Genomic DNA, 27,863 nt, shown 5'->3' with positions numbered 1-27,863 from the left:
TGTATTCAAATTGTTTGTTATCTGCTAAAACAACTGGTGCAAAGCAAAGAAAAGATTTCATAATAATCAGCATTTAGCAATATGAAATTATTATTATTACCCATGACCCCATGGAGTCAAAGAGGTCCTTTTATCATACACACAGCTAATCATACCATGCTTTAAACACACTCAAATTCTCTGCAGACACACACTCTCAGGCAAGGCATTCCAATCATTCACAATTCTGCATGCAAAAAAAAAAAAAAAAAAAAATGCTTCTCACTTCCCTACTCACACCCTCTTTATACAGTTACATACAGGGATGACCTCTGGTTCTCCCCTGATCTCCCTCTGTTTTCTGCAGAACCTCTCCAACCACTGATCCTATAACAACCCCTTACTAACTTGTAAGTCTCTATCATATCTTCCATCTTTCTCCTATCTATTAGACTCTATAAATTGAATCTTCTCGATCCTTCCTCATATTCGACATTCCACAGGTCAGAAACTACCTCAGTCAAGCCTCTGGACTCTTTCCAACATCTTTTCATCCTTTTGAAAACCAAGTGACCAAATCTGGGCACAGTAGTCCATGTGTGGCCTAATCAAAGCCTTATGCAATGGAACAAGAATTGCCCTACTTCAACAAGTCAGTGTCCTCTGCATCATTCCCAGAAGTCTTTGTGTTGTCTTCACAATTTTGGCAATGCATCCCCTAAATTTCAGATCCTTATACACTATCACTCCAAGATCTCTTATTTCCTCCACCTTCAACAATATATCCTCACCAAGCATAAATTCTGCATCCCATCTTTGTTTCCCAAATTTTAAAACCTTACATTTTGCAACAGTGAACTCGCATCCCCATTCCCAATCACTCAATTATTAAGGCCACAGCATCTTCTCTACTCTTCATAGTTCATCCCAACTTTGCATCATCTGCAAACAACTGCATATCTCCATCCAAATCTTTGCCAATATCATTAATATACAAGTTAAGCAGTAATGGCTCTAAAACAGATCCCTGAGCCACACACTAGTGACATTCCGTTTGCAGGATATTGCTCCCCCATACACAACTTGCTGATACCTTTCAGATAGCCAGTCTCCAATCCAAAGGAATCAAAAGGAAGTCATATTTATTAATTTTCTGGTTCAGATAGGAAATGTAATTGAAATATCTATAAACGAATAGATGAATTTTTATTATTAACACTGAAGTACTGCAAATGAAAATATAATACACTAGATAATAGGAATAAAGAACACAGATAAAGGACAGAAAATGGAAATAGATTAAAAGGAACAGTATGATGTGTGTAACCAAGTGCTATGGCCATACTGGTTACTATAAAAATACAAATGAAGGTGATATTAGTGACTATACCTAAGAGCACACACATATACATCCAGCATATAAATGAGCCATAGTATGTTGGCAATGGTTTATCTGCATAATAGAGTATTATTATTATTATTATTCAGGCCTCCAGAGTCAAAAGACTCATCTTGGGAGGTCCTTTCTAAGAAGCACAAGTCTATCAAGACTCATCGAGGGAGGTCCCTCCTAGGAAACACAAAGTATATCATACCACTCCTTAAACGCATTGACCGTTCTCGATCTCACCACTCCATCAAAATCCATTACCCTCCCTGGATACCCATTTTAGTCACCTCGTATGACATGCATGATCTACATTGTGGATATTCTTATCCCGGCCACCACAGATAGAACAAAAAAAAAATATGCAGATAAACATTTAGAACATCCTATAATATTTGTTTAAAATAAAGATCAACATTATTCAGTCCCATGAGACAATTTTTCAATCTTTTTCTAAAAGAATATCCTGAAGTTAGACTTGATTTCATTATGCAATTTATTGTATTTGCTTGTTGCTAATTACCCAAAAGATTTTTGAAAAGTTTCTTTGTTTACCTTGGGAACTACTAACAAGTTTTGGCCACAACATAATCCCTGGTCTACATTATATACAGAGTGTTTTACAATGTTATTTCTTACATACAGAATGCAATTAGATAAAGTTTTTGTAATGGTAAAATGTTAAGAACAGCAATCAGGTCACTAATTGAATTGGTGAATAAATTAGTAATGGCTATAGCACTGATTATTCTATTTTGTATTCATATCAAAGGAAGCAGATTGTTGTAGTAATCTCCACCTGAACAGGTGATACCATATTGCAGTGCAAAATTTATCCATGAATAATATAAACATCTTAAAAATGCTGAATTGCCAAATTTTTTTTGCATGATATATTTTGCTGATTATGAACCTCAACTTGTTCGTTTAAAACATGATATCAGAGTTCCATTTCAGCTTGTCGGTTGGAGGCCAAAATACTTTATAGTCTACCCACAGTTGAGAGAACTGTACCTGGCAGAGTGAGATGAAGTGTGAATTCATGTTGAATAGTCATGTTTACATGGAGAATTGTCACTGAATGGAATGCATTGCCAGAATGTGTTGTTAATGCAAGGAGTGTTAAGGACTTCAGATTCTATACGATAAACATGTTGTCAGTTGAATGAACCTCCCACGATGAGTCTATCGACTCCATGAAGGGTGTAATAATAATAATAACAGAAGAAAAGGATAAGGCATGTATGAATTTGTTACCAATATGCAAAATGACATGCTTTATATGTAAAATTTTTCAACTGTTATAGAAGTAAAATAGTTACCACTTTAAAAACTAGAATGTTCGTAAATGAACAGGCAATTTTCTGACATGTAATAATAAACACTCATCTTACAAAATGTACTGATTACCCTATTATCAGAATGGATTTACCTTCTGTGATGCACAGAAATGTTGAGGTTCACTCATCTGTAGTCGAACTACTGATTTAACATTTTTGACTAAATTGAGTTAAATTTTGAGTGCAAATACAATTTGTTTCATGAGATTTTATAGTTATATCGTCAGCTGGCTTATCTGTTAAAGTGAAATATATGTATTTTGTTTTATCTGTACTAATCTTAAGGCCCTTATTGTTAAACCATTGATATTGATTATGATATGGATTATGATATGATAAGATATGGATTATGATATGATAAGATATGGATTATGATATGATATGATATGGATTATGATATATGATATAATATGATATTATATTGATATTATATGATGTATTCCAAAGGCCAAAAGGCTGAATAAGGTAGATGTAAAATGGATGAATGTGGAACTTAAGCATGAAATCTGGAAAAAGAAAATACTTTGGAGGAAATACAAGATGAATAATAGTAATAAACAGTCACACAAAGAGTATAAAGAGCAAGCCAGGAGAGTGACTCAGTTAGTAAGGAAAACAAAAATAGAGTATGCAGAAATTGACAAATCAGGCAAAGAAAACCCAAGAGAGTGTTTTAGATATGTGGCAAGTAGAAGGAAGAATGATCATGGTAAGATGAAGTTAATGGATGAAAGCGGTAGAATGGTAACTGATTCAGAAGACATTGTTGAGGTATTCAGTGATCAATATATAAGATTGTTTCATCGTGATCCAGGTGAAATCATGAGGAACTTAAATGTAGAGAACATAGAAGGGGATGGCTTAACTGTGAGTGAGCAGGAAGTATTTGAGGAAATGAATAAGATTTATGTCAATAAGGCAATAGGATTTGATGACATATCACCACACTTCTTAAGGGAATCTGCCAGGGAATTGGCAGTTCATTGACAGGCTTGTTTAATAAAAGTCTTACAACAGCACAGGTTTAAAGGGAGTGGAAGAAGTGTAAAATTGTTCCACTGCATGAAGGTGGTGAAAAGGCTGTAGCTTCAAATTATAGGCCAGTCTGTATATCTGGAGTTGTGGTGAAGGTACTAGAGAGATCAGTGAGAAATAGGATGCAGAAATGGGTTGATAACAGCAGTATTCTCTGTAGTTATCAGCATGGATTTTTTAAAGGAAGATCGTGTTTCACTAACTTGCTTATGTACTATAACAAGGTGACAAAAACCTTGGATAGGGTAGATGCATATACAGCATATACAACAGTAGTGTACTTAGATTTTGTAAAGGCTTTTGATAGACTGCCACACGAAAATTTCTTATATTAATTGAAACAGATGGGATTGGATAACAGACTTCTGAGTTGGATCAGTGACTTGCTGTCAGATAGGTATCAGAAAGTTGCAGCATCACGATGAGTCTCTGACTCCATCGAAAGAGAAAGGTCACTAGTGAAGTGCTGCAGGGGTAGTTCAATTACAAATACAGTTCAATTTGCATGTTAATGATATTGGGATGGGTGTAATTAGTGATAAGCAGCTGTTTGCAGAACAATGGGAGAGCAATGCAAAGTCAAGCAGATATTATGGCCGACTTGAATAGATTGCATGAATGGGCAAGTAAGTGGAACTATCAGTTCAATGTTGTGAAGTGTAAGGTTTTAAGATTTGGTAAGCAATGATGGAATGCAAAGAAAAAAGTTGGTGGGGAAACTTTAACGGAAGTAGATGAGATGAGAGATATAGGAGTGATGATGGACAAGGACCTGAAATTCAGGGACAACAGGGACAACACTGCACAAGTTGTGAAGACATTACATTGGATAATGGCAATGATGTGGAGGACCCTGACATGCAGATATTAGAGAGGTTACGATACCATTGTATAAGGCCTTGATCAGGCCTCATATGGATTATTGTGCACAGACTTGTTCACCGGGTTTTCATGGTGACAAGGATATGTTAGAAAGGGTCCAGAGAAGATTCACAAAGGTGGTCAGTGGTCTTCAGAATGTGGAGTATGAGGACAGATTGAGAGAATGTAAGTTGTAGAGCCTCATGAATAGAAGGGGGGGGGGGGGGATATGAATGAGATATATAAGCTACTCAGGGGTTGTTATCACATCGACATGGAGGAGATTTTTCATAGAATAAGAGAGGGGTAGGACAAGAGGTCATTGCCAGAAACTGTATAAGGAGGGTGTGAGCAGAGGAGTGAGGAGTAAGTTCTTTGCATGGAGAGTGGTTGGTGAGTGGAATGCATTGCCTGAGTGTGTTTTGAATATAGACACATTGAATCATTTTAAGGCATGATTGGATGAACATCATATGCAATAGTAGATAAGCACTACGATGAGTCTCTGACTCCATAGAGGTCGAATGTTAATAATAATAATAATGATATATGATAGATATGAGATATTTCATAGAATGAAAAAGGGGGTAGAACAAAAGGCCATTGCTGTAAACTATATAAAGAGGATGTGAGCAATGGAGTGAGAAGCAGGTTCTTTGCATGGAGAGTGGCTGCTGAGTGGAGAGTGCATTGCCTGAGTGTGTTGTGAATATAGACATATTGAATCATTTTATGGCATGACTGGATGAGAATCATATGCAATAGTGTGTACCTCCTAGTCTCATGAGTCTCTGACTCCATGGAGGTTGGATGTTAATAATAATAATAATATCATGGTTAATCCGATTTTCTAAATTCTCAAGGGTCATTTCAGTATATATTAATGACGTGTCTCTCTGTTCCCAGAGAATAAAAGTTGCTGTTAATTTCAGTGGCGGCTCGTGGCTTGAAATTGTGGGGGTGCTGCAACTTTCAAAATATACATACACACTGTAAGTACAGTGCATACATGTTTGGATAAAATATCAAAATTATTGTAAAAATTAAAAAAAAATTAAACATGAAAAAGTATTGTGCATTATCGATAAAATTACACAGTTTGGTATAATTCAAAATTATTTTAAAATAAAATATATTCTTCTTGTTTTGTTTCATGAAAAAATATTGTTTATTATTGATAAAATTATACAGTTTAGTATAATTCAAAATTACTTAAAAATAAAATCCATTCCTTTAATTGTAATTAAATGAATGGATTTACAATTTTTGGATATTACAATTAAATCCTTTAATTGTAATGTCCAAATATTTAAAGAGACCAAATAAACATGATAAGCACTACGAACACTCTACTGCTGGTGCAAACTGCACATAAACAACAGTGGAACTCTGCGATGGACAGTGCCATTATGCTAATAGCTCACATCTCACTATGAAGTTGAGAGTTTATTTTTCACTTAGTTAGACTATAATAATTTTAGTTTAATCCTTTATCCAAGTGTGAGCAAACAAAGTTTGTGCCAAAAGTATCTTCAGAACTGAGCTAAGGTGGTGCAACACCAAGGCAACGCATTGCAAAGGTGGAGAAAGCTATCATCACTCCTATCTTAGTATCTCCCATAATGCAAAGCACATCTCCTTGTGGATGTGTAATGCTATGCATTAAGGCAAGGGTCACTACTCAGACCGGTTTCGACCTTTATTGAGGTCTCATCAGTGGGAGCCAGGCCCAGTAGTGGAGACACCGAGACAGAAGCAATGAGAGGTCATCCCCACCAATAGAAGTTGCCAAAAGGTGTACAACCTTATTATTAATTTACTCTGGATTCAGAGAAAGATGTTGAGAGTTTATTTTTCACTTGGTTAGACTATAATAAGTTTAGTTTAATCCTTTATCGAAGTGTAAGGCCACAACATCTTCTCCACTCTTCATAGTTCGTCCCAACTTTGCATCATCTGCAAACAACTGAATATCCCCATCCAAATCTTCACCAATATCATTAATATACAAGTTAAACAGCAATGGCCCTAAAACAGGCCCCTGAGGCACAACACTAGTAGCTTTCCTCTTCCTGGATATTGCTCTCCCATACACAATTTGCTGATACCTATCAGATAGACAGTCTCCAAAGCAATGCACTAATCTAATATCGAACCCCCATCCGCTCTAGTTTGACCTATCAACTTATCATGTGGTAATCTATCAAAAGCCTTTACGAAATCTAGGTATACTACTGTGTATCCCTCTCCTCTGTTCAAGGAATCTGTCACCTTATTGTAATAAGTAAGTAGATTGCTAAAACATGACCTCACTTTAGCAAATCCAATTTCTTGTATCTTTTACTGATCTCTTAACTACTTTATTTCTCTCTCTCTAATTTCTCTTGAATTTCTGCATTTTTTTGAGACTTAGTATTTTCTTATATAGTTTCATTTTAATGCTATTTCACTAATAGTTTCTAGGTCTTGTTTCCTTGCTTATTTTTACTTATTTATGTTATTATTTTTTTGTTATCTAAATGCTGTCTTATTCCCTTATTACATACTATCCTAAAATAAATTGGTAAGCCTCTTTACTGTCTTCTGGGCTTTCTCCTTCTCCATTTTGTACTCTGTATTCTCCAAAATTTGAATAAATTCTTTATCATAATGAAAAATATTTTAACATAGCTACATCATAGTTCATCCTTCCCTTAAAGCATTTCAGTTTTAAAGCTGTATGGATTATGATGTGGTTATTCTTATTTCTGATTTTGTTATCCAGGTCAGTTTATGTATTTCTTTCTTTACATATACTTCCTTCTCTTCTTCATCTCCCTGAATTCTAATGGTATCTCACCATTGTCCTTTCTTTCTTTTCTTTCTCTTCTTTTTTTTTTTTTACATTATACCTCATTATTTACTGTCCTTTTATTTTCATTACTTCTTGTGCCAGCTTCTACATTCATATTGCATAGGGCGGGAGCAGGGTTTTCTTCTCCCGGAAAGTCAGATTTTTATCATGCATACAGACAAATTGGCCTTGAGAAACACACAATTTACAGACAAAAATATTAGTGGTTTGCCATAGATGCCATTGTTGTAGATAATGGTAGTAGTAGTTGTGGTTCACTGTAGTTGGCAGATTAAGTTGTGGAGATGGAGAGTTGTACAGTTGGTGCCCTCCCCTCAATGAGTCTTTGGACTCCTTAGAGGTGTCAATAATAATAATAAATACTAGTACTGGAGGAAAAGGTAAAGATATATGGCAATTTAGCTTATACTGATTTATATCATTATGATAGAATTTACATAATTTTGTCATTTTCTTTATATAATTACTCAAAAGTGCACCTATGATCTTAACACGTTCATTGCCAAGCTGAAAATTGGAATTTCGTGTGGTGGCCAAATTTTTTTTACTTGATAGCAACGTCCACACGATAACGCGTGATCGGCCGTTTGGTGAGAGCTCGCATCACGCGATATCGCGATTGGCAATGAATGTGTTAAACTACCTATGAAAAGGATAACAGCGCGCAGCATATCTTTTCTATGCAGGAAAAGTGGAGTCATTTTCAAAAGACACGTGTATTCAATAACTGAAACACCTCATCATCTGAATTAGTTTGGATTCAATGTGTATATATCACATCTAGATGAGTATCTAAGTGTGCAGAAAAATAGTGAATGTTTCACAGAATAAATATTATTATTATTATTATTCAGGCCTTCATGGAGTCAAAAGACTCATTGCAGGAAGTCCATCCTAGGAAACACAAAGTCTATCATACCATCCTTAAACTCATTGACCGTTCTCACTCTCACCACTCTATCAGGCAATGCATTCCACGGTTCAACCTCCATGCAAAGAAACCACTCCTCATCCTCTTGCTCACAGCTTCCTTTCGTAACTTGACCCCCCCCACACCCAAAAAGTGAAGTCATTGTCCTAGCTGACCTGAATGTCTACAACTCCAAATGGCTCCCCTTTTCCAACATTGCAAATCAAGCCAGACATGATGCAGAAATCTTTGTTATAAACAACAATCTAATACAAATTATGCAGCTACCTACCTGAATTTCAGATAATCCCCTCCTCTCCCCCAATACCCTTGATCTTTTTTATTTTAACTGGTTCTCCTTCCAGACATACTGGAGAAGTTACCTCTCCTCTTGGCAACTGAGACTAGAATCTAGTGCAAGTTTCCAGTCTTATAGAATGTCCCTCCTCTGACCACACCCAACCTTGTGTCCACTGGTACTACAATGGTACAAAGTGGGATGATCTCCAGAACTACTACTCTTTTTTCCCATGACTATTGCTTCTGCTCTTCTGACCCAGACACCTGCACTGAGCGAGTCACAGAAATCATCCTCAGTGGCATAAAGGGCCCTCATTCCATCCAAAATTCCTGTCCACTTTCCAAGCCCTGGTTCAACAGAAAGCAGTTGAATAAAAATCTCAGTTTACTGCAGATGGCTTGCATCAAGAACCCAAGCTTCATATACAATAAATGAAAATGAACTATCAGCAAATCAAAATCCAACTTCATAAAAGCCACTAGCAAAAAACTTGTTTCTTGTCCAAATGGTAGCTGTGCCTTCTAATCCCTCACAAAAGCCACCAGACACAATTCTACTCACCTGAACTCCCATCTCTCTTCCATCCAGATGGCACCACTGTTAAGCAACTGAAGAAAAAGATGACCCCCCTTTTGTCAAACTCCAGCAGCACAGATGAAGGTAAATCACCTCCTTCCTTAACAGCAACTGAGCACCATATGCCTCCTGTGGCCTTTCGGTAGAAAGACATAAGAAAAATATTAAACAATCTGAACACTACAAAGTCATCTGGTCTCGACAGCATTTCTCGTATTGTACTCAAACATTGTGCAGAGAGCTAACATCTCGTATCTATTGTCTTTTCAATCTTCTATACTTAACTGACACCTATCCCATCTCATGGAAACTAACATATATCCAACCCATTCAAAAAAGGGAGACAAAAGCCTACTGTCCAACTAATGACCAATTGCTATCACCTTGATTCTCTCAAAAATAATGGAAAAAGTTATCAATGGTCAACTTCTTCACTACCTAGAAACTCACCAGTTAATCAGTGACCACCAGTATGAATTAAGTTAATCCAGATCCTACATCACTCACAACTGGACACATGTCAAGGAAAGATTCAAAGAAATGTGCTGTTACCCTTGACATTTTCAAGGCCTTCAATCATGTTTGGCATCAAGACTTGCTTTGCAAACTGCCTTCCTTTGGTTTACCTGCCAAACTCTGTAACTGGATAACCAGCTTTCTCTCTGGTTGTTCACTGCATGTCATGGTGGACAGCACGCTCTCTTTGAACTTGCTAGCAATGCAGGAATACCTCAGAGCTCTGTTTCACTCCCTTACCCTCTTTCTCTTATATATAAATTATCTGCTCTCGAACAATACAAATCCTATCTGTGCTATAGCTTTGCAACAATAGCACTTTCCATTCATCCTGTTCCTTTGACAAACCATGTAGTTCCCAGACATCCCTTACATCAAGATTATGCAGCTAGTTCCTTAAACACTGATCTTCATACCATCTTTTAATGACACTAGGTTATCCTAGTCACCTATTCCTCCACTTTGCCTTTTCTTTTGTAAAAGGATCTCAGCTGACCTTCCCTCATCCTCAGCAATACATACATGACAGGATGAACTCTCTCCTTAGATTGACATTTACCTCCAAATGACATTTACATTTACCTTGGCACAAACACATCACATCAATAGCTTTCTCAGCTTTTAAAAAACTAGAAATTCTTGATTCTAGATGACCCTTCCCCTCACAGGTTCACTTCAACCTCTATTTCACAAATGAAATGTTTCAGCTCTGCATCTCTTCTGCAAATGCTGTCTTGGTCACTGCCCCAGTGAATTGGCAAACATCATTACTCCACTTGCTGTTAGGGCTGTTAAAACAAGAGCAGCTGCTGTCCAAAATAGGCTGCTTAGAAGGATAAAAGAGAATAGCATGACAGGAAGGGTAGTCAGCATGTTGCCTAGGTATGGCTGTGGTGAAATGAGGCAGAGAGCAAGGATTATGAATGATATGCTGGCTGAAATGTGTGAGAAGACAGGTGTACAGTTTGTTAATGTGTTGAATGAGTTTGAGGGACAAAGTGAGCTGTATGGAAGCGATGGACTGCATTTGAGTGGTTATGGTATGAGTCACTTGGAGAGACCGCTGCTGGAAGGTAGAGAAGTGAGTAAAGAGAATGAATCAGATCAAGCAGGAAGTGATGTGGAAGAGCAGTAGAGTAAGACAGGAGAGATTGAAGAGGTGGTTATGAATTAACATTTACATTTGGAAAATGAATGGGAAAGTGAATGGTATGAGTATAGAAAATGGGAGAACGGGTGTGCAAGAGGAGCAGAGAAACAGGGAGGCTCAGGGTGGACGGGTACACAGCGTGAGAAAGGCGGCTGCTCCAAGAGGAGGTGAAAGCATGTTTAGACAGGAAAGGAATGGGATGACCTGGGATCAGGGGAAAACGGCTGGAATTGAAGGAGTTCTAAAATATAGAAGCAGAAAGGGAAATGGCCCCAGTTGTGCATAGAGAGATCACATCGAGTGAGTGTATCAGTGAAACTAGCTGTAGATCCAGAAATGAGCTGCTGTGTTTGTATACAAATGCTAGAAGTATAAGAAACAAGGCAGATGAAATGGGTGCACTAATTGCGTCTGTTCACCCAAAGATTGTCGGAATAAGTGAGACATGGTTGGAGGAGGATGACATCCTGACAGGAATAGAGATAGAAGGGTATGATGTGTTTTGTGAGAATAGAAGGGGTAAAAAGGGAGAGGGAGTGCTACTGATGATAGAGAAAGAGTTACGTCCATACAGGGTAGAGATGCAGGAGGGAAATAGTACCAGTGGTTTTGAGACAGTATGGTGTGAGATAGAGGTAAATGGAATCAAATACTTGGTGGGATGTTGTTATAGACCAGGTAATGTGGATGGTGGTGATAATAAAATATATAATCAAATTGGCCAAGCAAATAAGAAAACGGTGATCATTATGGGTGAATTTAATTATGGCAATATAGACTGGAATGATCAGATAGCAACTGGAAGTAAAAAAATGAGCTTCTTGAGTTTTTGAGGGATAACTACCTCAGATAGAATGCAACAAAGGGCACACAAGGATCGAGAGTCTTGGATTTGGTCATCTCATCAGAGGATGTAATTATAAATGAGATGTCAAATCATCCACCAATTGGTGAGGGGTGATTTGAGGTGATTACCTGAGTGGTTGCTAGCAGTGTGAGGACCTCTGTGAGAAAAGGGTATATGTGGAACTACTAGGGGGGGGAATGATTATGAAGAGCTCAGGAGACAGCTTGTGGGTGGCCAATGGAATGAGGAGTTGGCTGGAAAAGAGATCAATGCAGCTTGGGGGTTTTCAAAAACTTTCTAGTAGATGCAATGTCTAAATGTATTCCAAGAGTGAGAAAGTTAAATAAGGTAGGTGTGAGATGGATGCATAAAGAGATTAAGCATGCGAAACAGAGAAAGAGGGCATTGTGGAGGCAGCATAAACAAAGTGGAAATAACCAATTCCATGAGGTCTACAAAGACCAGGCAAGGAGGGTGACTTGGTTGGTGAGGGTAGCTAAAGAAAGGTATGAACAGCAGTTGGCTAATGAAGCCAAAAAGAATCCTAAGGTGTTATTTTGATATGTAGCCAGCAAAAGAAAGAATGATTATGGAAGGATGACATTGATTGGAGAAAATGGTATAAAGACAGCTGTTGCGAAATGTGTGGTGGAGATACTTCATGAGCAGTTCATAAAGGTCTTTCAATCTTGTGAATGTGACTTCATTGAGAGATTGAGAGCAGTTGATGATGGGAAGGAGAGACTGACTGTAAGTGAGCAAGAGGTGTATGGAGAATTGAGCAAACTAGATGTTAATAAGGCTGTGGGACTTGATAATATATCACCACGTATTCTGAAGGAATGTGCCAGGGAGTTGACACCTGCCATGACATATTTTTTTAATAGGAGTCTTGCACTTGGTCAAGTTCCTAAGGAGTGGAAGGAGAGCAAGATTGTGCCACTTCATAAAGGAGGTGATCGAACTCGAGCATCAAACTATAGGCCTATCTGTGTCAGGTGTTGTGGTTAAGTTGTTGGAGAAGCTTGTGAGAACTAGGATCCAGAGTTGGGTTGACAACAATGGTATAATCTTTGATGGCCAGCATGGATTTGCTAAAGGGAGGTCATGTTTTAGTAATCTACTTACTTATTACAATAAAGTGACTGCTTCCTTGGACAGAGGAGAAGGATACACAGTAATATACTTGGATTTTGCAAAAGCTTTTGATAGAGTACCTCATGATAAGTTGACAGTCAAACTAGAGCAGATGGGGTTGGATTAGTGCATTGGATTGGAGACTGGCTATCTGATAGGTATCAAGACATTGTGTAAGGGGGAGCGATATCCAGGAAAGTCACTAGTGGAATGCCTCAGGGGTCTGTTTTAGGGCCATTACTGTTTAACTTGCATATATTAATGATATTGGTGAAGATTTGGATGGAGATATTCAGTTGTTTGCAGATTATGCAAAGTTGGGACGAACCATGAATAGTAGTGAAGATGTTGTGGCCTTACAAGAAGACTTGAATAAATTGAGTGATTGGCATGAAAATGGGGATGTGAGTTCAATGTTGCAAAATGTAAGATTTTAAAATTTGGAAAACAAAGATGTGATGCAGAATTTATGCTTGGTGAGGATATATTGTTGGAGGTGGAGGAAATAAGTGATCTTGGGGTAATAGTGGATAAGGATCTGAAATTTAGGGGACACACTGCCAAAATTGTAAAGACAACACAAAGGCTTCTGGGAATGATGCAGAGGACACTGACGTGTAGAAGTAGGGAGATTCTTGTTCCGTTGTATAAGGCTTTGATTAGGTCACACATGGACTATTGTGCCCCGATTTGGTCACCTGGTTTTCAGAAGGATGAAGAGATGTTGGAGAAGGATCAAAGGCGACTGACTAAGGTAGTTTCTGACCTCTGGAATGTCGAGTATGAGGAAAGATTGAGAAGATTTAATTTGCAGAGTCTGGTGGACAGGAGGTAGAGGGGAGATATGACAGAGATCTACAAGTTGGTAAGGGGTTGTTATAGCATCAATGCTGGAGAGGTTCTGCAGAAAATAGTGGGAGATCAGGGGAGAACCAGAGGTCATCCCTGAAAACTGCATAAAGAAGGTGAGAGGCAGGTTTTTTTTTTTGTAGAGTTGTAAATTATTGGAATGCCTTGTCTGAGAGTGTGGTTTCTGCAAGGAGTTTGAGTGTGTTTAAGACATGGTATGATGAGCTGTGTGTGATAAAGGACCTCCCAGATGAATCTTTGTTTCGATGAGGTCTTGGTGTAGTAATAATAATAATAATAAATCCCTTTACAGTACAATTGCAAATTCATCAAACCTACTTCCATAGATCTTTAAGAAGAATGCCAATAGGTTTCTTCTTTCTCAACCCTCATCTACACCTCACACATACAGTGCTGATGTGCTATAGGTTCTTGTACCTTTCATGTGTGTGATAAAAAGTTTTAAAAAAATCATTGTTAACCAGACTGCTATACAACATCCAGGGAATAATTCTTGTCTTCTCTTGGGAAAGAAAGAAAACTTTTCCAGTACAGAAAAATTTCTTCAGCATCTATTCTATAAAAAGTGTTTAATAACTCATATATTTCTGTCATATCTCTTCATTTCTGCCTCTCTACTAAATTTTTTAACCCAGAAACTTTCAACTCATCCTCATGGGGGAGCACTCTACAGATGTCACTATTTTAGTCATTTGCTTCTGCAACTCCACATCCCAAAAAAACCCAGGTAATCTAATCTATGCACTGATATCTATATGTGATCATATTAAAACCTTGTAAAGAAGGATTTTTTTTTATTCCTACATGTTAATGTGTTTCTTTCTTAACATCTAAGTGATTCTTTGAATAAGCTTACTTTTGCAATATGCCCTCTGAATTTCAATTCTTTGTCAACAATTGCATCCAAATCTCAAGCCTCAGCAATTTTTTGCAGTTCAGTTCATTAATGTAACATATAGCATGTAATAGACTTCATTCAAAAGTGCAAAACTGTACATTTTCACACATTAAACATGCAAATGTTATGTGTTTAGGTTAAAGTGCTCACTAGAACTCATGTTACGGGCAGCACTGGGAAAGAATTAAAACCAATGTTTAATGCTTCCAATATGTCTCAGTCACAGAGATATGTTCAGCAGGAAGTACAATATAAAATTGTAAGACACACATACACATCTATCTCTGGGAAACATTTATTATTATGTGACACCTCCAGGGAGTCCAAAGACTCATCGAGGGAGAATGTGCCAACAGCATCGAATGATTGACCCCCTTCTGACTACTAACCGCGCTCAAACTTGTGCAACACAAAACTAAGTAAAACTTAGTAGGAAATGTAGATTGCAACAGGTAATCATGATTACAGATGTAATCATGACTATGGTCAGTCAGGTCTAGCAGACCATGCCTTGGATACTACACAAAGAATCAAATAGGACAAAACCACTATGCTTCACTGCTGCAAGTTTAGAAGACTTTTTTTTTTTTTTTAGAATCTACAGCTGCCCTTAAAACACAGCCTAATTTAAATAACTATGGATGTGTAAAACTTCCCAAAACATGGGAAACATTAATTCTTAGAGATCCCATGTTACAACCTAAGCTTCCAAATGGCACTATAGAGAGGTTTCCCTTTGTTACACAGTGTTGCTTTGTAACATACTCATACATATGCATGCATGTGTATGTTCCAATTTCATATTACACTCCCTGAAGATGTCTCTATGATATCTTCAAGAAGTGTAATATGAAACTAAATCTGTTTTAATTCTTTCCCAGTACTCTTTTCACTCCATTTAGACTGACATTAATAACCACATAACCATTAACCTTTGCCTATACTGTCAACCTTACATCATCATGGAAGATCCCCACATTATTATTATTTCTTTCCTCAGTTTTACATTCATCAATAAACAATGGAATATTCTTCCTTAAATCATTCCCTATATCATTAATATACAAATTAAATAATAATGGCCCAGTACTAAGTTCTACTGAACACCAGGCAGCTGTCTCGTCCCTTAGATTCTCTTCTATGCCCATAAGCCATCCTCTTATCCATGTCAAGAGTTTCATATCTACCTCCTATTTACTCATTTATATAACAGGAGTACAGGTGGTATCCTGTCAAATTGCAAAGTCCAGCATTAGCTATTTTATTTATCCAACTTGATACCACTTTTGCAAAAAAACTAAGGCAAGACCTACTCTTCATGAAGCTTTCTGTCACCAATAGAGTATCATATTGGTGACCCTCAACCAATTTTTCCAATACATTTAGCACTATTTCTAAAATATTGAATATTGGTTGATCTATAAAGATCTTTACAATCCCCTTGGACCATGCCAGAGCTGAAACTCATGTGCAGTGCCAATTCTCTTGCAGCTTCTAGTAATACCTTTGTAGATATCCAATCCCATGGCAGCATTCATGCTGAAATTTTATAGTACCCTAAGTATCTCGAATTCAGCTGTATGTATTCTCACATCAGTCCTTATCAAAGCTATTATTGTAATATTTCCACCTGGATGCTATACCCTTGCAAAGTGATCAGTCAGTAGTTCAGCTATTCCATTTGCTTCTATTACTCATCCATTAAACACTAGAAAAACATAACTCTTTTAGATTTCTTTGGTCTGTTTGGCTAGAATTGGATTATCTCTCATAATCCAATTTTATCTTCCTTACTATATATAGGCCATTGTTATACTGCTCGGGAGCAGTATAAAGATGTGTTTTGTATTTCTCAGGAGCTTGCTGATCACCTTTTCTTTATATTCCTTCCTTAACATTTCTTTAGAAACTTTTGCTTAATGATGCTACTTATCCAATTCCCACTTGATTTACCTCTTGACCCAAGGTATGCATGAGGCAGAAGAGATTTTTCACAGAGCATAAGGAAACTAGAGCAAAATGCGGTAATCCTTGGAAGTTGTATGAGTGTATATGAGTAGGTTATTGAGGAGCACGCCTCTGGTCTGGAGATTGTTAGGTGAGAAGAATGCATTCCATGTGAGTGGTAAGTATAATAACAGTAAACTAGTTTAAGGCATAGTTTGATGAGCATTGTATTTAATAATAATACACTAGTATTACTGCTATGGCAGTGGGAAAGGGCTGGAAGACATAACTATTTTGATATTGGGATTCAGCAGAAGAGGAGATAGTACTTTGGAAATAAGTGAAAGTCAAGTTGTGGATACCAGCAGTATATTTGAGGGTGAAAAGAATGTGAAAGGTGTACATATGGATTTGAGCTAGGGCAATGTGGCAGAGGAAGATGGTTTATCTGATGGACATTATTGTATGTGTAGATATCAGTTGAAAGCAATATATATATTCTACTTTCAACACACACTGTGTGTGTGTGTGTGTGTGTGTGTGGAGAGAGAATAACAGCACTACTAAGAAAGGAGATGAAAGTCCTGAGGCCTGACATGTGGGCAGTGAATGAAGAGATTAGGTGGCTGGACAGATTGACTAGAATAAGAAGATGAGAGTAGGTGTGAGAGAAGGGCATGAGAGAGCTAGCAAAAGAGGAAGGTGAGAAAATGGGAGAGACAGAGGAAGAGAGGAAATCACAGAAAGTCAAGAGAGAGAAAGTTGAATCAAGGAACAGAGATGAGAGGAAGGAGGGAAAGTGGGAGCAAAAGGGGAGAAAGACTGGAAGCAGAAAGAATCAGTTATGCCAGTAAAAGAATGAATGAATCTATTCAGACAGAGTATCATGTATGAAGATTCAATGGTTATAGGGAGAATAGAGTGCTAAAGGAGTGCTTGCATGGAATGATAAAGAGTGTGAAAATGACAGTGAAGAAGTGAAAATGTAGATGTAGAGGAGATAACAGTATTAGTTGGTAACAAATATTTACAGATAAAACAGATAATAGTTGGTACAAATGATCTGAGAGGTAACATGAATTGTGTAGCAAGAGATTCGAGATTGATATTGGGGATAGTGCAGTAGAAAGTGTCAGAAGGAAGATAGCGAGTATGTTGCATCAGTACCAATATGGAGAAAGGAGAAGAGCAGCGATGATGAATGAGATGATAGTAAGAGAGGTCTAGAATATGATGATGCAAGGCGAACATTTGAGGAAAGAAGAGAGCTGTATGCATGAGAGAGATTATATGTGAATGCAGAAAGATGAGGGCATTTGGAGAGACTGCAGTTTACTGGGCACAGGTGTGTAAAAGCAGAGAAACTAGAATTGCAAGGGTACAATGTAGCAGTGATAAATTATCCCTTATCCCCATAGGGGGATTGAGAAATGAGAGGTGTACACTAAATTGTAGAGCCAGGTGGATTATGAAGGGTGTAATAATGGCTATAAGAATAATGGCAATGCACTTGTTTTTCTGCATACAAATACTAGAAGCATTAGAAAAAAAGGGAATGAGTTAGTGTCATTAATTGACTCAAGACAGTCTTTCCAAAGATTGCTGATATCAGTGAAACTTAGTTAAATGAGGAGGATGTTCTGATAGTGATAGAAATCGAAGGGTGTAGCATATTTTGGCAGGAAAAGGAAGATAAACATGGTGATGGAGTGTTACTCATGATAAGACATGAATTGTATCCTCTCAGGGTGGAGAATCACAGTGGAAATAACACTAATGGCTTTGAGAGTATAGCGTGAGACAGACATTTATAAGAGAAGATATGTAGTAAGATGTTGCTATAGACAAGGGAATATAGATGTGATGAGCAAAAAATGTTTAAGCAAATTAGTTTGGCAAATGCAAATTGAGTGATCATTATGGAGACTTCAACTACAGCAATATAAACTGGGCAGAGGAGGCAAGATGCAGTACTAAGAGAACTGGATTTTTGGATTTCTTGAGAGACAACTGTCTTAGATAGCATGCAGTGGAGGGAACACAAGGATAAAGAGTTTTGGATTTGGTCATAGCATCAGAGGATCTGACTGTGATCTTAATCACAATCACACTTGTGCCCAATTGGTGAGAGTGACCATGTAGTCATAACTTGGGAGATGAATAGACATGTAATTCTTGTTGAAAGGCTTATATGCTGGTTAAACATGATAACTAATAATTAAGGAATTGACAGCGTACACTAGAAATATAAATTAAAAACAAATTTAATAAATACTTTCTGATATTTCGGCAATGTCACGTTGCCATCTTCTTGGGAACTTAAAATAAAGAACAGGTGCACGCAAGTGCTACATAACAGCAAATGAGAAACGAAGCGAGGAAGCTACCGTTTTCCTAAAGTCCTGATGGTTCCCCCTGGTGGACTATATTAGTAGTTATTGGCCTTTGGGTTGAAGTTCTTCTGATATATGTTTCCCAAATTTGGGGCAGTCTTATGCACCCAAATTTGTTGAGGTTTGGCATGTTCTTAAGAGCTGAGGCTGATTCCATGAATAGTCTTTCATATTTGAACTTGCTGCGGTGTAATTACTGTGGACACCGCAAGTTATATGATAAGATATGATAAGAAGTAGTTGTGCCACTGTATAAGGCACTGGTCAGACCACACTTGGGCTATTGTGCTCAGATTTGGTCACCTGGTTTTCAATGTGATGTGGAGACATTGGAGAGGGTCCAGAGATGGGTGACAGACAATATCAGGATTTTTGAATGCGGGATATCGAGAGAGAGGTTGAAGAGATGTGGATTGCAGAGTTTGGTGAATAGGATGAAAAAAGGTGATATAATAGAGACTTTTAAGTTAGTGAGAAGATATTATCAGATTAATCCAGAGGGGATTATAAAAAGAGTAGAAGGTGAGAGGTGAAGAACCAGAGGTCATTCCTGAAATGGTGTATGTAAATGTGTGGTGAAGAAGGGTGTGAGGAGTAGATTTTTTAATGTAGAATTCTCAATGAATGGAATGCATTTCCAGAATGTGTTGTTAATGCAAAGAGTATTGAGGACTTAACGATTCTATATGATAAACATGTTGTAAGTTGAATGAACCTCGCATGATGAGTCTGTCAACTCCATGGAGGGTGTCATAATAATAATAATTAACTTTGTTGTTTAATGAAAGTCTTGTAATGGAACAGGTTCCTGGAGAGCGAAAGGAGGGTAAGATAGTGCCATTGTATAAAGGTGGTGGTGGTGGTGGTGGTGGTAGTAGTAGAATGAGGGTATCAAACTATATGCTTGTATTTCTTCTGCATTATTAAGATTTTAAAGAAATTGGTAACAACTTGTATACAGAATTGGGCAATATTATTGATGCAGGTGTAGGCCAGCATCAATTTATTAAAGAGGGCTCTTGTTTTTGTAACGTGGTTACCTTTTACAATAGAGTAACAACAGCAGTAGATGAGGGTAAGGATTTTAGATTTTGGATTTTACAAAGGCATTTCACAGGCTGCAACATGACAAGCTGGTATTTAGGTTGCAACATATGGATTTAGATATGAAGGTTAGTGGATTAGATTGGTAACTGGCTTTCTGATAGATATCAGAGAGGTGTATATGGAGCAGTATCAGGCAGTTGGAATGTTACAAGTGGAGTTCCACAGGGCTCATTACTGGGACCATTAGTCGATATTTATGTCAATGACAATGTTATGGGACTACAGGAAGATATATAGTTGTTTTCAGATGATGTGAAACTTGGGAACATTGTTAGTAATAATGCTAATGTTCTGGCTCTTAACAGGATTTGAATAAGCTGGAAAGGTGAGCAAATGAATGCAGATATCAGTTTAATGCAACTAAATTAAAATTTTGAAATTTAGATCCACAGATGGGATACTTTATACTCACTTGGTGGAGTTCTTCTGGAAGAAGTGGAGGAAGCATGGGATCTTCCTCCAGGCTGCATAAAGGAGTAGTGAGTAAAAGGGTAAGAAGTAAGTTATGCATGAAGACTGAATAGGAGCACATGAAATTCCTTGCCTGAGAGGGCGGTGAACGTGCAGATTGTAAATGAGTTTGAGTAGTATGATGGACTTCGTATTGCTAGCAGTGACCTCCCATGATGAGTCTTGTGACTCCACAGAGGTCAAGAAAATAATAATAGTCAGACTCCCCTATGAAGAGGCTTTTGACACCATGAAGTTGATGGCAGTAATCTCACAACTAGTTTATATTGATTTCCTTGGTTACAATAATAAAGACTTTAAAATCCTTTACAAATTTTTGGATATCTGTCAATCAGAGAGAATTACACTTGAAACTGCTTTAATTCAATATCAAAATATTAATTAACAATACCTATGATAAAAATGTACTACTTACAGATCAAATATCAAATAATGGTAACCTTCTTCTTGTATGCTATCATGCAGCCGAACTATAGCAAAAAGAAATAAAATTAACACACTAAACTACATATATTACAAAAAATTTGATTATTAATACCAATTTTACTAATTGATCCACAAATATCATAATTTAACATCTCATAATTTACTGATGTGCAATTTAAAAATTATGGAGTAATTTAGTAATAAATGAATGTACAATAGAAGGAAGAAAAAGGCATCAGAATTAGTAGTAACGGTGGGCACAAACAACTTAAATAGTATGAATATGAGAAGGAATTTGAAGAAGTTGTTGCAGGAAGTGAAGGATACCAGTGTTATTTGGAAAGTGGTTATTTTGTTGCACAGATATGATAGTAGTGAACTGAGAGAGAGTGCAATGATACTGAATAACAAGATGGCCAAATTGTGTACAGCAGAGTGTTCAATTTGTGAATGTATAGAATGAATTCGAAGGGAAGTTAGAATGATTCAAAGCTGATGGAATGCATTTGAATAGGAAAGATCATTTGTGGTTTACAAGAGTACACAGGGTTCATACGAAATTAGTATCACTAAGAGTCGGAGAAGAGGCAAAGAATAAGAAAAGTCTCATTGACTGTTGATAGTGATGTTTTCTCACTGGTGCAGGACACTAGAGTGCACAGAGGATTTGAAATTGGAAGTGACCACCATTTATTCTTGAGCAGGATAAAATTAATTACATACTGAAAAGAAGAACATGTAAGAAAGTTTTAAAGAGAATAAAAGTTGAGCATCTCTCACATGTGAACTGTACACTAAAATACACAAACATTATTGAAGAAAAAAATGAAAGAGTTTAACAACAGGAACCAAACTTTGGAGATTCAGTGGCAAGCCCTGAAGAAAACATTGATTGATTCAGCCAGAGAGACATGTAGTGAGGTTGTCTGCAAGGATAGAAAAATCAGAACTCCATGACACAAGAAATGGAAGAGGCAGTGAAGGAAAAGAAAAAAGTATATCAAAAGTTCCTGGCAAATAAGTCAGCTTGTGCTCTTAGAGAATACAGATACAAAAAAAGTCATGGGAAGACTTTGGTAAGAACATAGAAAATAAATATCAAGAAAGTGGCAAGATATTCTGGAGGTTATTGAAAAAGCTCAGAAATGGAGGAAAGAGTGCTGTAAAAGGAATTACAGATGATAAAGGTGACATGAAAACTGGAGAAAAAAAAAAGATATCGTAGAAGTATGGAGTAATTACTTCAAAAAATTGCTAAATGAAACAATCAGTGACAGCACAGTGGTAAAAAACACTGACCCGGCATGCAAAAAAAGAATACATATCCATACTTGAAGTAGAAAAAGCCATCAAAACCTAAAATGTGGAAAGTCAACAAGAGTAGATGATACTTGACCAGAAATGCTCAAGTAAAGTGGTATTAAACCCGATATCAAAATTGGAGATGTTGATGTCAGCTCTTTGCTTTATGCGGATGATGATATTATTATTATTATGATTTGACACCTCCAGGGAATCCAAGGACTCATCGAGGGAGGGCGCCCGATGAGTCCTTGGATTCATCGGGTGCCCTCCACTACACAATCCATCAACTGACTGCAACTATACCAACACCATCTACTGCTGACCACCACCACTAGTATTTCTATAGACCTCACAAACATCCATGCATATGGCAGGATTTGAACCTGCAACCTTTTGGCTGGAGAACAGATATGCTAACCACTTGCCAGCCAGCCAGCAAATTTTTCAAAGTAATTACTCCAAACATCTAGAATATATTTATCTTCAGTTTTTATCACCTTTATCATCTTTGATTCCTTTTACAGCACTCTTCCCTCCATTTCTGAGCTTCTTCAACAACCTCCAGAATATCTTGCCACTTCTTGATATTTATTTTCTATGTTCTTACCAAAGTCCTCCCATGACTTTTGCTTAGCTAGTTTTACACAGTGTTTAGCTTTCTTACATTTATCTCTGTATTCTCTAAGAGCACAAGCTGACTTATTTGCCAGGAACTTTCGATATGCTTTCTTCTTTTCTTTCGCTGTGTCTTTAACTTCCTGTATCCACCATGGAGTACTGATTTTTCTATCCTTACAGACAACCTCAAAACATGCCTCTCTGAATGAGTCAATCAGTGTTTGACAGGACTTCAGGCATGGGGATGGGGATGCTTGCCACTGAATCGCCAAGATATGGTTGCTGTTCTCAAACTCTTCCATTTTTTCTTCAATCATGTTTGTATATTTTAGTGTACAGTTCACATCTGAGAGCTTCTCAACTTTTATTCACTTTAAAACTTTCTTTCTTACATGTTCTTCTATTCAATATGAAATTCAATTTTATCCTGCTCAAGACTAAATAGTGATCACTTCCAATTTCAAATCCTCTGTACACTCTGGTGTCCTGCACCAGAGAGAAAACATCACTATCAACAATAACATAGTCAATGAGATCTTTCTTATTCATAGCCTCTTCTCTCCATGTGAATTTGTGCACATTTTTATGTTGGAACATGGTGTTAGTAATAACCAGTCCATGTCCTGAGCAGAAATCCAAAAGGTATTTGTCATTATTATTATTAGCTTTGCTCTTTTCTCCAAATTTTCCCAAAATATTTTTGTATGTCTCACAATCATTTCCTACGCTGCTATTTAGGTCCCCAACAAGGACCAACTTTTCCTTTTTCATTGTGTCAGTTGCTTTTTCTAAAGCCTCAAAAAATTCCTCCACTTCTACCCTAGTAGAGCCTTCTGTGGAACCATAGGCACAAATAAGTCTCATTGTCCAGTTCCCCATTCTCATATTTGCCCACATTACTCTACTTGAGACTGACTGCCATTCAAGAAGATTAGCCTTGTATTTTGTGTTGAATACTATGGCTACTCCTTCTTTTCCTTGATTGTCATTGCCTGAATATAACATTTTGTATTTATTGCTCAGAAAGATCTCACCAGTTTTTGTCTTTTTTGTTTCAGTCAACCCTATTATGTCGATCTGGTACTTATCTAATTCCTCAGCTAGCTCCATTTCTTTGCCATTCAGCTTCTCATGTTGATAGTACAGATTTTGAACTCTGGTGATGTTGAGGTGGTGTGTTTTAAGATTTGTTATGATTATGATATTTTATGTTACTTAGATTTGTTAATTATGAACTTGAATGTACAAATTATTCATAAGGGCAAGTAAAATTACTAAATAACCAAAGTATGATATTTTCAACATTCTTCAATGAAAAAAAATTTTTTTTTTCAGTGAAAATGTTCTAGATTTACATTTGATCTTACATAACACAATAAGAATATTCTGATTATTCAGCAACCATCACAGAAGTCTGTTTATCAAATTACTCATTATTTAGCTAATGGGATGTCTTAAAGAAACAATATACTTTTTAAATAATTTTTGTAACCATTGCTTTTGTCACATCCAATCCAAGGCAGGATAACTGACGTGAGGCAATGAATCAAATTGAGACTGACACTTAATAATCAAAAAGTTACCATAATTTTTTTAACCCTTTTGACAGGGTAATAAAAATTTTTATCTTGCCTTCCTTAAATATCATTTTATCTTGATGGAATGTAATATCTATTAGTATTTCTATAGCAGGAAGCTTACTTGTTACATGTTATACTTCTAAATAAATTCACTACAAGTCTGAAAGATTCCCTGACTAAGTTGAATAACTGTTGTAATAGATATGATATGAAGGCCAGCAATAACAAGACAAAGACAATGAACATAGGCAGAAGCAGTGAAAATATGAACTGCATTGTGAATGGAGAACCTATAGAAGAAGTAAAACATTTCAGCTACTTAGGCACGATTTTTAGTGAAGATAGTAAATTAAATATGGAAATAGAAAACAGAATCAACAAAGCTGGTAAGGTAGGAAGTCAACTGAATAAATTTATATGGAATAAGAGAGAAATAAGTCAAAACACTAAATTAGCTGTAGACAAGACAGTGTTCAAACCAATTTTAACTTATGGATCTGAGAGCTAGTGGTTAGAAGTAAAACACCTGAAAAAGACTAGAGACCACAGATATGAGAATCCTGAGAAAGATTAGGGGCATGAACAGATGGCATCATTGTCACTATCATATTAAAAACAAGGATATTAGGAAAGAACTTGACATTGTTATCATTCAGGAATGTGTTAGCAGAGCTAATCTTGGGTGGTATGGTCACTTAAACAGAATGGGAGAGGAAAGATTAGCAAAACAAATGTCCTCTGCCAGGTTGGCAGGAGAAAGACCTGGAGGAAGACCAAGATATATGTGGATTGATATGGTAAAACGTCCCTTAGAAGATCAAAAAATAAGATCTCATAATGTTGGAGTATTGACAGGTAACAGATTGACTTGGAGGAATATTGTAGATAGGAAGTTAGTAATGATGTAAATTTTTCACATAATACTATTATATCCTGTACACCCCTTGAGGGTACATGTCAGGAATTTGATGATGATGATGAAGAGTCAAAGAGAGCTTGAGAAGCAGATAGTGGAAGGACAAGAAGTGGGTGGATACAAAGGTGAGGAAGTGATTATAGCAAAGCAAAGTGATGTGGTGCAAAACAGTGGGTATGATAATATAAATGAAAATCAACATCAGGATCAGGGAAATGGGGATGGTCAGGATGAAGAGAAAAGTTCACTATAGCAGAGAGAGAGTAAAAAGTGATCATGTTGATGGGATTGCCTCAAAGAATGAAGAAATGTTATGCTTATATAGTAATGTACAGAGTATCAGAAATAAAAGAGCTGAGTTTTTTTATTATTATTATTATTCAGGCCTCCATGGAGTCAAAAGATTCATCGTGGGAGGTCCTTCCTAAGAAACACAAAGTCTATCATTCCACTCCTTAAGCTCATTGACCATTCTCGCTGTCACCACTCCATCAGGCAATGCATTCCATGGTTCAACCACCCTCCATGCATAGAAACCACTTTGCACCTTCTTGCTCACAGTTTCCTTTCATAACTTCCAGGGATAGCCTTGTCATCATTCCCTCCCACTGTTCAACCAAGCGAAAGAACTCCCCAGTGTCAACCCTGTAACCACCTCCCAACAGTTTAAAAGCCTCAATCATATCACCTCTCCTCGTTCTATCCAAACTCTGCAATCCACATTCCCTCAACCGATCCTCATAACTATCATTGTACAGTCCTGAAACCATCTTTGTTATCCACCTTTGTACCCTTTCCACAGTTAATTTATCCCCTTCAAATCCTGGGGACCAAATCTGAGAACAATAGTCCACGTGTGGTCTGATCAGAGTCTTATACAACAAAATAACTGTTTTATCTCTGCAGGTCAGCGTCCTTCTCATTATTGCAGCAATCCTCTGTGTTACCTTCACCACCTTTGCAATATGTCCCCTAAATTTCGGGTTTCTATCAATCATCAACCCCAGATCTCTTGTCTCCTCTACTTCCTCCAGTATAACTCCTCCCATAGAGTATGCAGTGTCCCATCGATGTTTCCCAAACCTCAAGACCTTACATTTGCTGCATTACACCAATACCCCCATTCATTTGCCCATCTATCTAGCTTATTCAAATCCTCTTGCAGGACTGCCGCATCTGCACTATTACTAATAATCCTTCCCAGCTTCGCATCATCCGCTAACAATTGAATATCCCCTTGCAATCCACTGACAATGTCATTGATATAAAGGTTAAACAATAGAGGCCCCAGTACTGAGCCCTGTGGGACCCCACTTGTAACCCTCTGCTTCGTCACATTGATTGAAACAGTATGCCAAAGATAATTGGCATAAGTGAAACTTGGTGACTGAGGATGATATACTGTCAGGACTTGAAATGGTGAGATATAGAATTTTCCAGAAGGATAGGAAGATGAACAAAGGAGGGGAATATTGTTAATGGCAGCAGAAGAATCTTGTCCTTCAAGTTATTATATACTTAAGAGTTGAAATAGGAAATAGTAGTAGGTGTGAAGATTTTCAAAGCTGTCTGGTGTGAAGTTCAGATCAGTAGAATAGTATATCTAATAAGATACTATTATAGGCAAGGGAATGTGGAGAGTATTGATTGTTAAATATTTAGACAAATGAATTGGCCAAGTAAAAGGAAGATTATCCTAATGGGAGTTGAAAGTTTATTTTTCACTTGGTTAGACTATAATAAATTTAGTTTAATCCTTTATCCAAGAGTTTGCAAACAAAGTTTGTACCTGAAAGTATCTTCAGGACTGGGGTAAAGTGGTACAACACTGGGCAACTCCTTGCAAAGGTGGAGCAAGCTACCAACACTCCTATCTCCCTTAACCTTTGTCAGATTTATATTTATCCACTGTTTTAGGGAAGTATGGACGGCCAATGTCCATCTCTTCCTCTGGTAGAGTGTTCAAAACATCAAATATGTTAGGGTCAGTTGGTATATTTAGTTTGCTTTCGGTGAGTATCGAAGGTATCCATTTTTTCTGTGCGAGTGTCTGGTGGTTTATCTTTGAGTGAAGTCTCCGTCATAATTTTTTTCACAGGTGAGTTTTCATCGAATGGGACCATTTTTGAAGTTGTCTCTGGAGTAAGGCCATAGGTCTTCTGATTAATGCGCTCAACAGAGAAGCACTTGCGATCATAAAGTTCAGGTATGTTGACATTATCAAATGGTGGAATAGACATACATGTTTGAGTTGCTGTTGGCACTTTTTTAATTGTTACTTTTTCAGCATAAGAGGATTGTAGAACAGGTGTAATGGTGGCCAGCTTTATTTTTGCATCCTGATATGTTATGTATCTCTTTTTCATCTTTCCATTTCTGATATGCATGAGAGTATGCTGGATCATCTCCCTGACAGTTGACACATTTAGCTTTTTTTTC

At 37.2% G+C, this 27,863-nt stretch overlaps 1 protein-coding gene across 3 annotated transcripts in view; it reads right to left on the bottom strand.

Annotated features, from left to right (window-relative positions):
• The window catches only part of CaMKII (Calcium/calmodulin-dependent protein kinase II), a 789,323-nt gene that overhangs the window by 621,996 nt on the left and 139,464 nt on the right, over positions 1-27,863 (bottom strand). For all 3 annotated transcript variants that reach the window (XM_090404176.1, XM_090404177.1, XM_090404178.1), the window contains exon 4: positions 20,995-21,049. In XM_090404176.1, coding sequence (XP_090260302.1) covers positions 20,995-21,049 — 55 coding nt within the window. The remainder of the gene's footprint in view (positions 1-20,994; positions 21,050-27,863) is intronic.

Source organism: Typopeltis vanoorti, chromosome 14, assembly GCF_054136105.1.
Source record: "Typopeltis vanoorti isolate ZY-2024b chromosome 14, IOZ_Tvanoo_1.0, whole genome shotgun sequence".
In the NCBI taxonomy this organism is placed as follows: Eukaryota; Metazoa; Arthropoda; class Arachnida; order Uropygi; family Thelyphonidae; genus Typopeltis; species Typopeltis vanoorti.
This window is presented reverse-complemented; position numbering and strand designations above follow the sequence as displayed.